This window comes from Crocuta crocuta, unplaced genomic scaffold, assembly GCF_008692635.1.
Source record: "Crocuta crocuta isolate KB4526 unplaced genomic scaffold, BGI_CrCroc_1.0 scaffold279, whole genome shotgun sequence".
Classification (NCBI taxonomy): Eukaryota; Metazoa; Chordata; class Mammalia; order Carnivora; family Hyaenidae; genus Crocuta; species Crocuta crocuta.
Genome location: NW_027551570.1, coordinates 2191008 through 2207544, shown reverse-complemented (window position 1 = coordinate 2207544; position 16537 = coordinate 2191008). Strand labels below are relative to the sequence as shown.

General features: G+C 42.1%; 1 protein-coding gene across 1 annotated transcript in view; it reads left to right on the top strand.

Moving 5' to 3' along the window:
• KAT2B (lysine acetyltransferase 2B) overlaps positions 1–16537 on the top strand; it is a 99425-nt gene that overhangs the window by 31327 nt on the left and 51561 nt on the right. The window contains exons 3-4 of the mRNA XM_077750914.1: positions 1941–2067; positions 15780–15925. Coding sequence (XP_077607040.1) covers positions 1941–2067; positions 15780–15925 — 273 coding nt within the window. The remainder of the gene's footprint in view (positions 1–1940; positions 2068–15779; positions 15926–16537) is intronic.

Sequence of the window (16537 nt, the reverse complement as noted above, 5' to 3'; positions counted from 1 at the left end):
GCTCGGAAAAGCCAGAGGCTGTGGGAGTCCCTTGGGTAGCTCTTCCACTGCTAGGCGAGAAGCAGTCCACAATGGGGGTATTTACCTCCATCCCTACAAAGATTATAGTGATGCTTTCTTAGACGCAAGTTGAAATGAGAGTCCTCCTCAACAACATGGCCCTTGAGACCTTTCTAGTCTCTAAAGAAGTAGATGGCTCATTGCAGGGAATTTCAAGGCCCAGTTCAGGTTAGTAACTGAGCAGTGGTGTTTAATAGTCAGATCCTGCCTGAAGCCTGGCCAAACAAAAGAGGGTCACTTGAGCTCCTACTCGTTGGGGGTTGTGCTGTTAAGTTGCTATTTTTGGTCTTGCCTTCTCCATCCTCATTATGATAAAATGTGAGAAGCAGTCAGGCTGGGCTTGCCAACATGCGCAGGGCCCACAGCGAAGGACTTATCTTCAAAAGCATAAGGTCTTATCTTTAGAAACATATTTTCCTTCTTTCATTCACCTTGGCCCTTCTTGCCTTGCCAATTATTTATTTTTTCTTTTCTTATTCTCCTATATGTGCGCAGACTTCAGAAACTGTCCCTGTCTTGGAGAATTTTCTGTACGAGGTTAAGGTAGCAGCCATTCTTCAATTTCCTACAAATTAGACTTCTACTGACTTCAGTCATCTGCTATGGGGTTCGTGGGCTGGCGGGGTGGGAGGTGGTGGGAAGCAGGAAGAAAAAAACCCTCTGATCAAAGATGGAACACAAAGCCGAAGCACAAAATTTTATGTAATTTGTAGACCAGTGCTACCCAGTAGAAGTAGAATGTGAACCACATATGTAATTTTAAATATTCCAACAACCACATTAAAAAGTAAAAAGAAACAGGTCAAATAAATTGTAATATCTTTAACTCCATGCCTCTAAAATATTACTGTTTCAACATGTAACCAGTGTGAACATTATTAATGTGATATCTTATTTTTGCATTAGTCTTTTAAATCTGGTATGTATTTTATATCTGCTGCACATTTCAGTTTGGACGAGCTACATTTCAAGTGCTCTACAGCCACATGTGGCTAGTGGTTACCATATTGGACAGTGTACATAGAAGGCTCTCACCCGCAATTAGTCAGCTATGTTACATGCTATTTTTACAATCAAAAATAGTTAATATCTTTCTATCCCTATTTTTACAATTGAAAATAGTTGATATGTTTCTATCCCTCGTCCTACACTTTATAACCCAGGTCACTATAAAAAGGCTAAATTGTATTTACTGTTCTTAAGGAAGGTAGGGAAGTGTGGACAGTATGGAAGATATCTAGTAAGTATTGCTAAAACAATAAATAATAGTGTTCTCGTTGAGGAAACCTCAGAAATATCATAGCTAGAAATCCCAGACTACACGGTGAGACCCTCTCCATTTCTAAAGCTGAAGCCTACTGGGAAGGACCTGGAAGCCAGCAAATGGGCTTTAGCTGGGTGTGTCCCGCCTCAAGTCCTTAAGATTGCTAACTTCCTCAAGTTTCTCGGGTTTCCCTTCTGGTCTGTGGAGCAGAGTTGCAAAGGGAGCCTTCGAACCTGCAAGGCTCAGTGATGGCCGAGGCCCCGGCTGTGTTCCAGGCACCTCTGGAGTCTGGCAGGTTGCCTGGGAGAGCTTTCTGGATGGACTCCCTAGGAACTTGGGGCAGTGGTACCAGAGTGTATGGGTCCTCTCTCCGAGCCGCAGCACTCAGATGCCAGCCAGCACAAAAGAAACAAACAAACTATCAAAACACAGAATGCCTGGATCAAACACCCACTTTGCCTTTTTCTCTGTTTTTGTTTCTTGTGCATATGTAGAAAGTTATTACGTCAGGAGCCAGGAGGGTAGCTGTCCTATAACTAGTGTGTTTTGATCTCACGTCAAATGTTGAGTCCATTGCTGCTTGTAACATAATTTTCTCTCTCTATTCCTTTTTTAGGCCGAGGAGTCTTGTAAATGTAATGGCTGGAAAAATCCCAACCCTTCTCCCACTCCCCCCAGAGCTGATCTGCAGCAAATAATTGTCAGTCTAACAGAATCCTGCCGGAGTTGTAGCCATGCCCTAGGTGAGTTCCTAAATCTTCAAGGGAACTTGAACGTAGATGTCATCCTTGCCTGAAAGTTCTGATTTACTGAATTCCATGGGTAAATGCTATTTACTTCTTATTGAGGCAATAACAAAAGAGTCTATTTAGACTGATGAATGTGCTTAATGTGAGACAAGCTTTGCACTGTTTGCACCGATTCCTTATCCATCTCTCCCCCCTTCCGTAAGAGCTGGATTCCACTGGAGGATTGCTGGGTAGGATGGGCCATGACCACTGAGCGGCTTAGAATAAAGTGTAACATGTCCTCATTCGTTCTGGTGGGAGCCTAAAGGTCTTTGATCTCCAGGGTCTAAGCCTCAATCAACTGGTTCTTTGTCTAATTGCTGCTGTTGTTGTTGTTATTATTATTATTATTATATTTTCTGATTCCCTGAACTTGTTGCAAGTGGTTCATTTTATCTTTATATGGTTTATATTTTTGCACCTGGTAGCTCTTTCTTCATTGGGGTTGTGTTTGGTGAATGTTTACTTATGTTTTCCCTTTCAACTTTCTTATCTATCCCTGCAAGATAATCATTTCAGTTTGGAAAGATAGGTTCAGCCAGAGTTACTCAACTGGACTGTGCTAATATGTTCTTGTCCTGATACCGGTTTTAAGATAAAATTTTTAAAATTGTATTTGGTTCTGGTAGAGAAAAGTTAACAGGTAGTTTTCCCTACATATTAAAATTCTAGTTCATCAAGGATCATCTTGGAATCTTCTACTTACTTGTGCACCTTCCGTTATGCAGTCTCCCAAAGAATGTCTCCATGTCCTGTTTACTGTCCAGTGTTGTTCTGGGCAGGGCGTTATCACTGAAGCGTTTTTTTCCCCTGACCATTTGTAAGTAGGTGGCTTCTTTCTGACATCATCTTTCTTTCAAGCTTCCTGGTGATATGAAACGGTGCAGCAGGAGCCTTCAAGGTGGCAGTTGTCAGGCCACATCTGAAGGTTTATTTTGTACTCAGCTGGAGAGTATTTCAATACTCACAGAGCAGAAAAGTGGATAATATGATCTTCCCAGGAAGTTAGTGCACTGAAGTAACCTTCTGAGAAAGGAAATAGAGAGCATTGATCTCACACAAGAAATAAACATACCATAAACACAACATTACATCATTGTATAACTGGTGTCTGGAATAATGGAAGTACTGAGTTTTGAAAAAGCCAGTGCAAAGGAAGGATTCCAAGAGTTACAGAAACACCTTTGCTTTATAATTTACCTTTTCCACAATTGATCCCTGAGCGAGTGCCCTTTAGAATTTGCCTCAGGAAATATGATGCAATAAAAAGCTGGCTCAGGAACTTCTTAAGCACTGGGCTTGCACTGTATTTGGTATTGATTGGGAAATCCAATTATCTTACATCAATTAACATTTAAAAACAGAGTCTTCTTTCTTAGCTGAGCAGATTGTCTCCATTCTGAGCATGTAAACACACATGAATGCCCAAAGGCAGAAATGGCCTTTATCAAAGAAAAGCTAACTTTGTTCCCTTTTATATTTCTCAACTAGCTTTGAAAACAAATACCCTTATTTGATACATAATCAAGAATAGGGAAAAAAGTACATAATCCTTTGACCTGGCAAATCCATGCCAGAAATTTAACCTACTTGTAGGTTAAGATGTGCCCTCAAATAAAACTAAAAGAACAGTCATTACAGCTTTAGTCATATTAAACGACTGGAAACAACCTAAGTATTCCAGTGTAGGAGATAATTGCTTAAATTATGACAATCTATATTATAAAATTCAATATGACTATTAAAAATGATGTATTTTCCAATATGGAAAGACATTCTTAACATATTATTAATGAAAAAAACAAGTCATAAAGTAGCTTAATTGGAGCTTTTATAATTTAGGACTAAATTAAGGCTCCACAAGCCCAAGATCAAATCTGGACTCTACAACCAGTAGTTGTGAGTTGGGGCATATTATTGAATCTACCTGGAGCTCCATTTTCTCAGCCCTGAAACTGAGTTAGTAATAGTATTTATATCATGGGACTGTTGTGAGGATTAAATAAGATAAAGCATAAAAATCTTAGAACAGTACCTGGCAAATTAATGCATCTCTCTTAGCTCTTCTTGTTGTTAGTAGTAGTATTACCATACTACCCATTCTTTAACTTCAGCCAGCAGGTATGAATTCTGCTGAGCTTAAATAAGAAAACAGTGTTTAGGGGCACCTGGGTGGCTCAGTCAGTTAAGCGTCCGACTTTGGCTCAGGTCATGAGCACATGGTTCGTGGGTTCGAGTCCCACGTTGGGCTCTGTGCTGACAGCTAGCTCAGAGCCTGCAGCCTGCTTCCGAATCTGTATCTACTTCTCTCTCTGACCCTCCCCTGATCACGCTGTCTCTCTCTCTGTCTCTCTCTCCCTGTCTGTCTCTCTCTCAGAAATAAATAAAACATGAAAAAAAATTTTAAAGAAAACAATGTTTATAAGAAGGTGGCTTCCAGAAGCTGAAAACAAAGGGAAACCCAGTTTCAGTCTTGTTCAGGGATCTCAGCTGCAGAAATTTGTGGGCCTTCTGTCCAGGACCCCCGCACTGGGTGACTGAGCTCCATCTGCCCTGTCCCTGTGAGTATTGGCTTAGGAGCATTTACATCCCAAGAGGATAGTATCTGATTGGCGTAGCATGGGTCACGTGCTCAACCCTGAGTTGCACCCTTAGAGAACTGCATGGACGGTGGTCGTTCCCATGAAGGCATGCTGATTTAAGAAGAGCATGATGAGTATGATCTCATTTTGTCAGTTTAGAAAATAGACATTTTAAAAAATACATGCTAACAAGGAAAGGATCTGGAAGGATTGTGTTGAGTTGCAGATAGTGATTTTCTCGGGGTATTGAGGTTATTGGTGTTTGTCTCCTTCCCCACCTTCCCCCCCACCCTACTTTACCTCTCTCTTCAGTCTACTTTCTTAAAATTGAAATGTCTGTACATTTTCAAGTGCTCTTGGAATTAGTGGCAGAATCTTAAAGTTTCTTTTTTGGTCTTAGTATCAGGGCTCCAGAAAACCTTTCTCTGAGGTTATGTTTCCTCTCCCTTATTTATACTTCTCTACTTTTAAAACACTTTTTATTATGGAAAAGTTCGCAGTATGTAAAGGTAGAAAGAATAGTTTAGTAAGTGCCTCGTACTCATCACGGAGCTTTAATAATTATTAAAATTTTCCAATTTTCCTCCCCTCGCTTTTTTGTTTTGCCAGAGTATTTAAATCAAGTTCCACACATATTTTCCTATTCGTGCAGATTAAATATTGCCAACAGTAGAGATTAGGGTATAAGGAATTCTGTTAGAAATCACGCAGGCCTGAATTCTCAAATATATTTAATTTGTATACACTGTTCTGATTCCACATTTAGTCCCCCGTGATCATACACATGTGGCAACATGTAACATTCCGCGCTTATCAACACATAACCTTCAGGCTTATCGATCGAGATGATGTCTGTTCTGTTGCTTTGCTGTCAGATACTGTTTGGTTCAGCCATACATTTTCTTCTGACAGTGAACTCTGGTTTTATGTGGTCTCCTGACAGTGACTTCCATCCCAGGTGTCCTTGGCCTGCCATCACTGGACACTCTTCTGTGTCTCCTGGGTACAAAACATAGGACTGACAGTCTGGTCAAGTGGAAAGAACATTCCGTTGTGAATTAGGAAACCAGAATTCTAGGCCTGGCACAGTACTTTTCCAAGCCATTTGTGATTCAGGGTCTTCGTCCACAGAATGAACTCATCTAGTCTAGACCCGTGCTGTCCAGTGTTATAGCACTGGCTACATGAGCTAGTGAGCACTTGAAATATAGCTACTCCAAATTAAGATGAGCTGTAAGTATAAAATACATGCCAGATTTGAAAACTTGGTGTGAAAAAACATGAGCTGTCTCATTAATAGTGATTATATGTTGAAATGGTATTGTAGGTATATTGGATTAATAAAATATATTATTAAAATTAATTTCACCCATTTCTTTTTCCAGTGTTGCTCATGGAAGACTTAAAATTACACCTATGGTTATTTCCTTTGGGTAGCACTGGCCTAGACCATTCTAGTTCATTCTCTGAAATTGTTTGTTATTTGGGATTGGGACAGTCAAGTTCGGACTACAGAAATGTAACAAAGCACTTCATTGGCCCAAGCATTTCTCCTTATTTTAATATTAATAAAAATTCCTTATTTGGGGATTGCTTATTTGAATAGCAGTCTGCTTCTATGATCAGGAAAGAGGAAACGCACCATTGTGATCAAACACAATTGGGATTTTTGTTGTCATTTTCAAGTTCATTGTTCTGAACTGTGCCAGGACATACTGAATATTAAATTTGACTAGTGATAGTTTTCTGCAGTTATAAGTAGGAGGTTTTTGGTTACCTTTCCAATGCCATCACTTTTTCCTGTTAAACACAGACACACACATCACACAGACACACTCCTGTTTAAACATTATAGTGGTAGAAATTGATGATTCTTTTTCCCTATGGTTACCTCTGCTTACTCACTTATTTACAGTAGAAACTTTCTAAGGAAAGTAAACACTAGCATTAACCAAATACACTAGAGCTTTTTTTCTTGAATAGTATGAGGTACGAAGGTACTACCAGTGTTCTTCTCACGGACTAATTCAGACATTTAAATCATGGGTAAATCATTGACCCAATACATTTTCTTCGGCCTTACCACACTGCACAGACCTCCACCACTTAGTCACTTCTAGTTCCCATGTATGTGTGTCCTGTGCAGATGTCAAGGGATAGAAATATGGGGTCCAGCACACTGACATGGCCATCTGTGACACAGCATATTTCTTTGGCTATATGTCCTCCATTTTGTTTTGTTTTTAAAGATTTTCTTTTTAAGTAATATCCTCCACCCAACTTGGGGCTCAAACCTACAACCCCAAGATCAGGAGTTGTATACCCCAGTGACTGGCCATCCAGGCGCCCCTGTTTTTCTTCTAATGCCATCTTTTACACATAGACTTTAGAGTTGTCAGGAGCTGCGAGTTTGGTATACAGTAGAGTCAAGGGGATAAATCTGGTAGTTTTTTTTCCTGCTTACTTAATGTGAGTTACTTCTCCCTATCTTCCTTGGATCATGAAGTCCCGTTGATTTTCTCTCCTGTGCTTCCTTCCAGCTCTGCCTTGAATTCAGGTTTCTTCTCTGTGCTCTTTGTTTGTATCTGCGGCAGCAGCAGCATTGGAATCCCTGGCTCCATCCTTGTGCGGTTGGCTTCCCAAGAGAGTAGCCATCTAATTTGATCTAAGCGTTCTCCTGTTTAACCCCTCTGAGCCTCCTATGATTCTTAGAGTGAAGTTCAACTGTTGCTGAGCACGCGGGATTATCGGGCCTCTGAAGTCTAGCCTTCACCCTCCCATGCTGCCTGTGCTGCATTTTGGCTACAGGTCATGTTCTCTGGTGCATGTTCTCTGAAGGTTCTTTTTTTTTTTTTTTTTAAATGTTTATTTTTGAGAGAGCATGTGAGCACACGTGCATGCATGAACTGGGTAGGGACAGGGCGAGGAGCGGGGGGTGAGGGGGCAACACAGAGGATCTGAAGCAGAGACAGCAGAGAGCCTGATGCAGGGCTCAAGCCCACAAACTGTGAGATCATGACCTGAGCTGAAGTTGGACTCTTAAGTGGCTGAGCCATCCAGGCACCCCTCTGAAGGTTCTTCATATTTTCTCCCACCTCTACAGTGGATGTGGAGGCCCACACTACCTGCAGTGTCCTTCCTTCATTCTCCTCCAGGGGAACCCTGCTCATCTCCAAGGTTTGACTTGTCTAGAACTTGGTGGAGAGAATCAAGGCCTCTTGGAGCTGTATTGCAACGTTCCTTGCATAACTAGAACTACTTTTAATTATATATCTAAGGTATATCATAAATGATTATATAATATATAATTATATAACTGTTTATTGCAGGCTTTCTGAAGTGGACTAAGGTTAAGGACTTTTTCTCTAGTTCCTAATATAGTCAGTTCCTTGGGCATAATTGGGCTTATTCTTCCATTGATAAACACTCACTGAGTTCAGTAATACTAAAAAATAGCTGGTAGCATTTAGGGGAGCTTTCATAGTTTAAAATCTGTCCAAAGCAGTAGCCACTAGTCACGCATGGCTAGCTTGGTTTGAAAAGCACAGCAGGTGTAAAATGCACACTGGTTTGAAGACTGAGTATTATAAAAGAATGCAAAATATTAGTAATTTTTTACATTGAGTACTTGTTGAAATGAATAATGTGGTATATATTCGGTTAAATAAAATGTATTATTAAATTAATTTCACCTTTTAAAAAGTGGCTGCTAGAATATATATATGTCCCTAGGTGGCTTATATTTTGCATCTATCTGACTGAACTCCTCTGGAGGGCTCTTAATCTTAAACGTCTCTTTTTCCCATCCAGATCTGAGATTACAAAAGAGAAAAACACTTGTAAATTATCAACTTTTGCACGTTAGTCAATTCCGAAGGTTTCATTGAAGGAATTTGCTTTACCTCTTCTAGCTATGACCTCAGATTCCCATGAGCAAGGAAATCTATTTGAACAGCTGACAAATGCCACGGGTGCTGTGCCGTTTGCTCTCTTTCCGGTCCACGGGAGCGCAGACGCGTTAGCTGCCGCCCAGCTGCTGCCTGTTCACGCCGCAGCGCATGTGAGGACAGCCAGGCTGTCTTCAGAAGTGCAGGCCAGTGAGACATGGAGCCAGAGCTTAGCGAGGGTCACAGCTCATGGTGACAGTGTGCTTCCTGTTCCCGGCCAGGCAACAGCTGCACCGTGATCCTTGGCAGCAGGCCTCTGGCAGGTCTGTCTGTGGCACCCCGGGTGCTGCACTGAGAGGTGCCAAGGTACATCCTCCTGGAGAGAGATGAAGAGAGCAGAGAGCAGACCCCCTCCGCCCCAGTCTTCAGGCTCACACCTTCCCTCTGCGTCCCCCTGTCCTCTGCACATAATGGACACTGGGGGAAACGATGGCCTGCCAGAAAGAGCAAGCTTTTCCCACCACCAGTAAAGGGTTGGCCAATTTTGGGTAATTATATTGATGCTTTGTGCCATGTTCTTGGAAGACTATTTGACATGAAAACAGGGTCCTTTATATTTGATTATTAAATTCCAGGTGGATGAACCATGAGATCATGACCTGAGCTGAAATCAAGAGTTGAGGCTTCATCGATTGAGCCACCAGGGGCCTCTGTGTGTATTTGTATATACTTATTATTTTTTTCCTGGGTCATATGAAAATCAGTTGCATATACATCATGGTTTTTTCCTCCTAAATACTACAATGTGTATTTACTAAAAATAGGACAGTCTTTTACGTAACCTCAGTTCAGTTACTGTCCCTATATTTTGGCATTAATGTGATATTTTAATCTACTGTTTGTATTCTACTTTTATCAGTTGGCCCCGACTGATACTGTCCTTCACATTAAGCACCCCGTCTAGAATCACATGCGCATTTAGTTGTCATGTGAAAGGAAAACAGTTTGTCTGCTCACAATCAACATTTTCCAGACACTTCTGGCACCGAATGAGTGCGGTATTACGCACAAGCAGTTCTCCGGCTCTCCAGTGGACAACTACAGGGTGTCTCGCAAGTTTTGACTCAGTTCTGACACTAATGGCCTGTAGTTAGCGCAGACCCCACAGGTTAAGGGCTTAGTTCCCCCTCCTTCCTCCCATTTCAGATGCCAGTGGCAAGTCCCAGTTTTACTAGTGTTTCCGACTGACGGGTTGTAAATTAGAGATTCCCATGCCCCCCTCCTGGGATTGGATACTTTTCTAGAGTAACTTACAGAATTCAGGACAACAGTTTATCTGCTTGATGGTTTATCATAAAAGGACCTGTTTCCAGGGGTGGACAGGTGGCCCAGTTGGTTTAGCATCTGACTCTTGATTTCGGCACAGGTCATGATCTCACAGATCATGAGTTCGAGCTCTGTGTCAGGCTCTGCACTGAGTGTGGAGCCTGCTTGGGATTCTGTGTCCCTCTCTGACTACTCTTCTCCTCCTTGTGCAAGCACGCTCTCTCTCTCTCGCTCTTGCTCTCGCTCTTGTTCTCTCTCAAAATAAATAAAAACATAAAAAAAGGATGCGGTTCAGAGAGGCGAGAGGAAAGGAGCATGAAGCTCCAAGGACACTACTCTCCCTGCACCTTCCTGTGTTCGCCGGCCTGGAACCTCTCCAAACCCCTTCAGGCTGGGCCTTTGTGGGCACAATTGATTATATCTTTGCCTATGACTGGCCGATTCTGCCTCGAGACCACTCCCCACTCCCACCATAGGTAGAGAAGGTGGGGCTGAAAATGCCAACCCTTAGTCACTAATTTGGTTCCCCTGGCAACCAGCCCGCATCCATAGGGACTTTCTAAAAGGTCGGTGACATAAATTCAGGTGTGGTTGCAGGGGACTTGTTATGAATAACAAAAGATACTCCTTTCACATTAGTGCTCTCTTAGGAAATTCCAAGGGTTTTAGAAGCACCACGGCAGGGGGAGGGGGGGAGGAAGAAGCAGTGAGCCAGGACAGGGGACAAAGACTAGATATGTATTTCTTATTATAAGTTACAGTTTCACAGCAGGTCCCTTCAGTTTCCTTTAATCTGGAACAGCCCCTCAGCTCTTTTTTTCTGTACTTTTTTGTTTTTTATGACATTGGCATTTTGGTGGAAGAATGTTTTATACTTTAAAAACAAACTTGTTGGGCCACTTGGTGGCTCAGTTGGTCAGTGTCCTNCTCTCTCTCTCTCTCTCCCTCCCTCCCCCCTCCTCCTCCCCCTCCCTCCCTCTCCTTCCCTCTTACCTTCTCCTCTGCTTTTGCTTGCTCTCTCTTTCTAAAATAAAACATAAAATTAAAAAAAAAATTTGTAACCTGTTAAAGATCTAGGAGAAAATACATACATTTTTGTCATCTTCTGTTTATGTAAGGAAGAGCTTTGCAAGCAAGGCCTTAAAGAAAGGCCAAACAGAGATTTGACTTTATAANGATTCCTTTACAACCCACCCCAAACTGAAACAAAATCCAGGAGCATTTATAATGAATAAGAAGGACATAAAGCTTTTTAAGGCTGGAAGAAAAAGACCAACATCCTAAAAAAAAAAGCAGGCAGAGGACATGAATAGTACTCAAAAGAACAAATACAAATGACCTGTAACCTGAAAAACAAACACCTCCAAGGGCATTTCAGTGAATGCAAATCAAAGCAGTGGGGGGATTCATTAATTTTCAAAAGACTAATTTAATTACTGAGAGTGATTCTTCACTGTAAGCAGGAGTGGGGGGAAGGCGCATTATGCTCTCACAGTTGATAGTCTACATTGATGCAAACTTTACTGGGGGAGAAAGGTAAAGTAGGGAGCATATATAACAGCTTTATTTATTTATTTGTTTATTTTAAAGGTTTTATTTTTTTATTAGTTTTTTAATGTTTATTTTTGAGAGAAACAGCATTTAGTGGGGGAGGGGCAGAGAGAGAGAGGAGGACACAGAATCCGAAGCAGGCTTCAGGCTCTGAGCTGTCAGCACAGCACCTGGGGCTCGAACCCATAGACCACGAGATCATGACCTGAGCTGAAGTCAGACACTTAACCAACTGAGCCACCCAGACGCCCCTAAAGATTTTATTTTTAAGTAATCTGTGCAATCAACATGGGGCTCAGACTGTCCACCCTGAGATGAAGAGTTGCATGTTCTACCAGCCGAGCCAGCCAGGGTTCCCTACAAATGCTTTAAATAGCAATGCTTCAGATTTCTGTGGCAGATTAACTGCTAGAGATTTGTACAAGGTAGTTTACAGATTTTTATTTTTGTGTTTAATAATGTGCTTCCAAACTGAAACATAAACAACTTTCCAAATTGAAAGAAGGGTTTCTTTCAATTATGAATGACCCTGTTTTAGTTAAATATGAGTTGATTATCGGTACAGTAAATAGTTTAGCTTTGCAGTGAGCATGACATGCACCTGGGTGTTTGCATGGGTTGGGGTTGATTGTGGGCTCCTAAGTCCTATCGAGTTCTGGTCAGAAGCCCGAAAGAGTCTGTCTCTGGATTTGGTGAAGGTGGGGTTGTTTGTAGAAAGTGGTGTTTTAGGAAGAGTACCCTGGGATCAGAGGAAATAGTCTGGGGCTATTTTGTACTCTAGGCGTGAGATCCCAGTGACCAGCAGGGTAGGAACAGGGAAACGTGGTTACTCTGAGAGACAGTGAGGAAGGTCACCTGAATCTGGGGGCTGGTTTCACCCCAGACCCACCTTTCCTTTATTCCCAGAGGAGGAGATACCTACCTTCTGGTGCCGCAGACCTGAGCCCCAGTTGCCCAACACAGCCTTTCTCCTTTCCCTCCCTCCTTCTGGGAAATTGCTCTTCCATTTCACCCCCATGCCTCCCAGCCTCCGCTCCTTAGTCCTTTGTGCTTTGGCTTACACACACAGCTTTGAGGAGAGATCATGGATTTCATTATGGCCAGAATCTGAAAGAAAGAAATTTCCTCAGCTCTTCCTCCTTGTGCATTTTAATGTCTGCTTTTCAGAATATGCTGGAAGATGGTTCTAAACAGTGGTTTTCAAACTGTAGAGCCCCAGCATGGGGAGGGGATGCCCCCCAACCTCGCCTTCTGAAAATAGATGCTTCTACCTCTGTTTCAATTGGAGCAACTTTTTCTAATTCTAATTAAGAATTCATTCGGGTTGGGGCTCCTGGGTGGTTCAGTCTGTTAAGTATCTGACTCTTGATCTCAGTTCAGGTCTTGATGTCAGGGCCATTAGTTCAAGAGTGGTATTGGGTTGGGCATGGAGTAAAAAAAAATAAAATAAAAAACACTTCATTTAAGTTATGTGTTTTGTGGCTTAAAGAAAGTGAACCATGGGTTTTAAAAATAAATCATGACTTATATTTCCATGAGTTAAACCCACTTATGTTAGCACCTTAGATTGTTTCATATTGTGGAGAATCTGGAGAAATTGATGTTATGTTATAAACTGATTGCTTTCATAGCTTATCATTGGAAAGCAATTAAACATGACAAGCAAGGCAAAAGCAGTTTTCAGTAAAATTATTTCTGTAAATAACTGACATAAAAATTTTGACCTACTTGTCTTCAGAATGAGGCCTGTGTCCCAAAGGCTCCAGACTGACCTCAAGGAAAATTTTGCACAGACTAAAAAAAAAAAGGTGACCTGGTAAACATTGTACCTAAAAAGAAATCTAATTTTGGATATCTTTTAGGAAATGATGAAGTCACATATTGTATAGCCAAGTAGAAAGTAGTAGATTTGAATATTAATGTTTTGTTTATACACACATACATATATTTGTAATTTTTCTATGATACAAGCTACTTACTTCTGAGAAATAGTTTAGTCAGTTACTCTTGTTCTAGTTGGTAATGTGATGATACAGTGTTGGCATGTTCTAGTTTAGATGTATCCACTAGATTTATTCCACAGTACCTAGCACAGACAGATAACCAAATTTCTTTCCTCTCCTCTTACCTTTAAAAGTGTTCTCTGGGGTGCACACATGCGTGCGTGAGCACACACAGCACATCACACTGATTTACCAGTGGTCTGTGGCCTTGGGCCCATCTCTCTGCCTTGCTGTTATTTTTCCACATGAGAAATGAATGTTGGGTGGCCTCTGCCTCTCTAATCCTGAGTTCTTTAATCTGGCTTCCTTATGGACCATTTACAAGTCTCAACCACTTGGTATTTAATCCTCTTGAGTCTCTGAAAATGGTTTCGGTCGCATGTTTTAGTTTGAGCTCCTCAGAAGCAGATCCTAAGACAAGTTTATTTTGCATGAAGCTAGGGGAGTAGAAGGGTGAACTGAGGAAAAAGTGGCCAAGGAAGGATGAGTTACTGAGCCAGCTCCCACCTTGGGTAACTGCTACTTAATTTTGGGTCGGGAGTGGGAAATCTGGGAGCCAGTTATTCAGCCTGAGGGGTGAAGGATCTGGGGTATTTATTTATAGGCTGATGTCTTGGTTTTGGGTTGAAGGCTGTTATTGAGGGGTAGGTGGATGGCAGAGCAGATAAAACGACAGGAAAAGCCATTATGGAGAGAAATAGAGTGCCAGTAGTTGGAGGACAGGTGTACCTGAAGTGGTAAGGGAAGGAGATAGGCCAGGGTGCCAGCAGCATCCCCTCTGTCCCAGTCTGCTGATTGAGTTTCATGGTTTAATGACAAGAGTACAGGGTAGATTGACTCATGCCTGACACCTAACAAGTATTCCTCAATAATCTTGAGTTCCATCTCCTTTTAAGAAGGCAAGGGAAGTCTTCTACATGGTTTAGTCTTTCTTTAAAAGTCATCTCAAACACTTCTGTGTCTAAGCATTTTTAAGCCAGCACACCAAGAGCTGTACCCGAGAGGCTTCCCCTCGAAGTGCTGGTGCCTATTCTTGGACAAGCAGAGTGATAAATGCTGGGGGTGCAGAGTTGAAAGACAGGATCCCGACCCAGGAGAGCTCCTGGGGTAGGGGCTGATTATTGAGTGGCTTACCTAGAGAACCCTTTGCAAGTGAGAAAGGACTTGAAGTGAATCAGCTAGTCAACAAAAAGTATGCTTGTAGAGAATTTGGAATTTGGGTCAAGCACTCTTTACTTTTAGACCCTGCGTCTACCTGGTTGGCTAAGTGACATTGGATGAAACAGCATCCATTCTCTGTGAGCCTCAGTTTCTCCAGTTGTCAAATGGGATTCCTAGTACCTGTTCATGGGATGGTTTGAGGATTAAATGTAATAACCTTGCTAAATGGACTGGATTTGGGTAGAAGAGAGGATAGGGGCATGGGAGAGAAGGTGGATGGCTAGGTCACTAACTATAGACCTTCCAGAACAAGGGTAGGAAAAGGAGGTTGGGGGCTTGATCACGGAAGGCACTGAATCCGAAGCTCAAATAGGTCTTGGGACTTGGCTGCAATGATAGTGAGATTTTATTGCATCTTAGAAAGTCTGAGGCAAAGGGCCATTATTCAGTTTTTTACACTAATATGATATTCTTGGCTCACTGAACTATTCACAGGCACGGGGAGACCTGCCATATTCTTATGTGGAAACATAGGAATTTAACACTGTCAGAAAGCAGAAACAGACCCATAAATACAGAGAACAAACTGGTGGTTGCCAGAGGACAGGGGGTGAGTGGATGAGTGAAAGGGGGAGGAGGAAGTGCACGCTTCTAGTTATGGAATGAATAAATCCTGGGAACAAAAGGTATAGCACAGGGAATATAGCGGGAGATATTGTGATAGCTACACTGCTGGTGGGCATAGCGTAACATAGACTTGTCGAATCACCACATTGGACACCTGAAATTAATGAAATGTTGCACCTCAGCTATATTTCCATTAAAAAAATAATTTAACACTATGAGGACCAGACTTGGTGCCGACAAGGTCTGGATCTTAAAGTATACATTATTCGAACATGTTAGCTGCCGGCCCATTTTTGGTCGTGGAGGCAGAGGCTAGGACTCAGCGAGTGGACAGTCTGTTAATTATAAGTTGACACTGAGAGAAGACTTAGATCTTTCAGGAGTTCAGAAATTTCTTATCTGTTTACAATGCAACCTTATGGATTGGTGTCCCCGGAGGTTTTGAGAGAGACCCTTCTGTTTGAAAGTCGAGAACGTTTGCTGTTTCCAACTGACGTGTCACATAATGTAACTTTGGTCTTTGTCTTCAGCTGCTCATGTTTCCCACCTGGAAAATGTGTCAGAGGAAGAAATGAACAGACTCCTGGGAATCGTATTGGATGTGGAATATCTCTTTACCTGCGTCCACAGGGAAGAAGATGCAGATACCAAACAAGTTTATTTCTATCTATTTAAGGTGAGATTTCACCCTTTTAAAAAGGCTTTTCTTCTATCTCTCATTGTTCAGATGTGCTCAGTTTCTATACCCCAGGTCGTGGGAGGGAAGGCTCTCAGCTCATGATATGTTTTGCCCGCAGTTTGTGGAAGCATGCATTTCTCCATGAGGGAGTCTCTAAAGTGACCCACCATGTGCTGAACACATCACTCTCCTCGAGAGCCTTCGTATTTGTATGCAGACTTGAATGTCTTGATTTGCTTATGCTCATGGATTTCTTTCCACCCGCCTATCCATTCATCCATCCAGATATGTTATTGCACACCTGGTCTGTGCATGGCACTCATGTAGGCATGAGGGATAGATCAGTGGGCAGAACAAAGTCCTTGCCCTCATGGAGTTTACATTTCAGTAGAAGAGGCAGACAATCAACCAGTAAATAATATATTTGCAGGTGGTGATAAGTGCTGTGAAGAGAAACAAAGTAGGGTAAGTGGAATCAGAATGGCAGGGATGGTGGTGGGTGGGGGGACATACTGATGAGGAAGGGCAGTTGAGAAAGCCTTCCTGAGGAGACCAGAGTTGAGCAGGAACCTGAACTGGGGGACAGGAGTCATTGCTGAGAAGGGACAG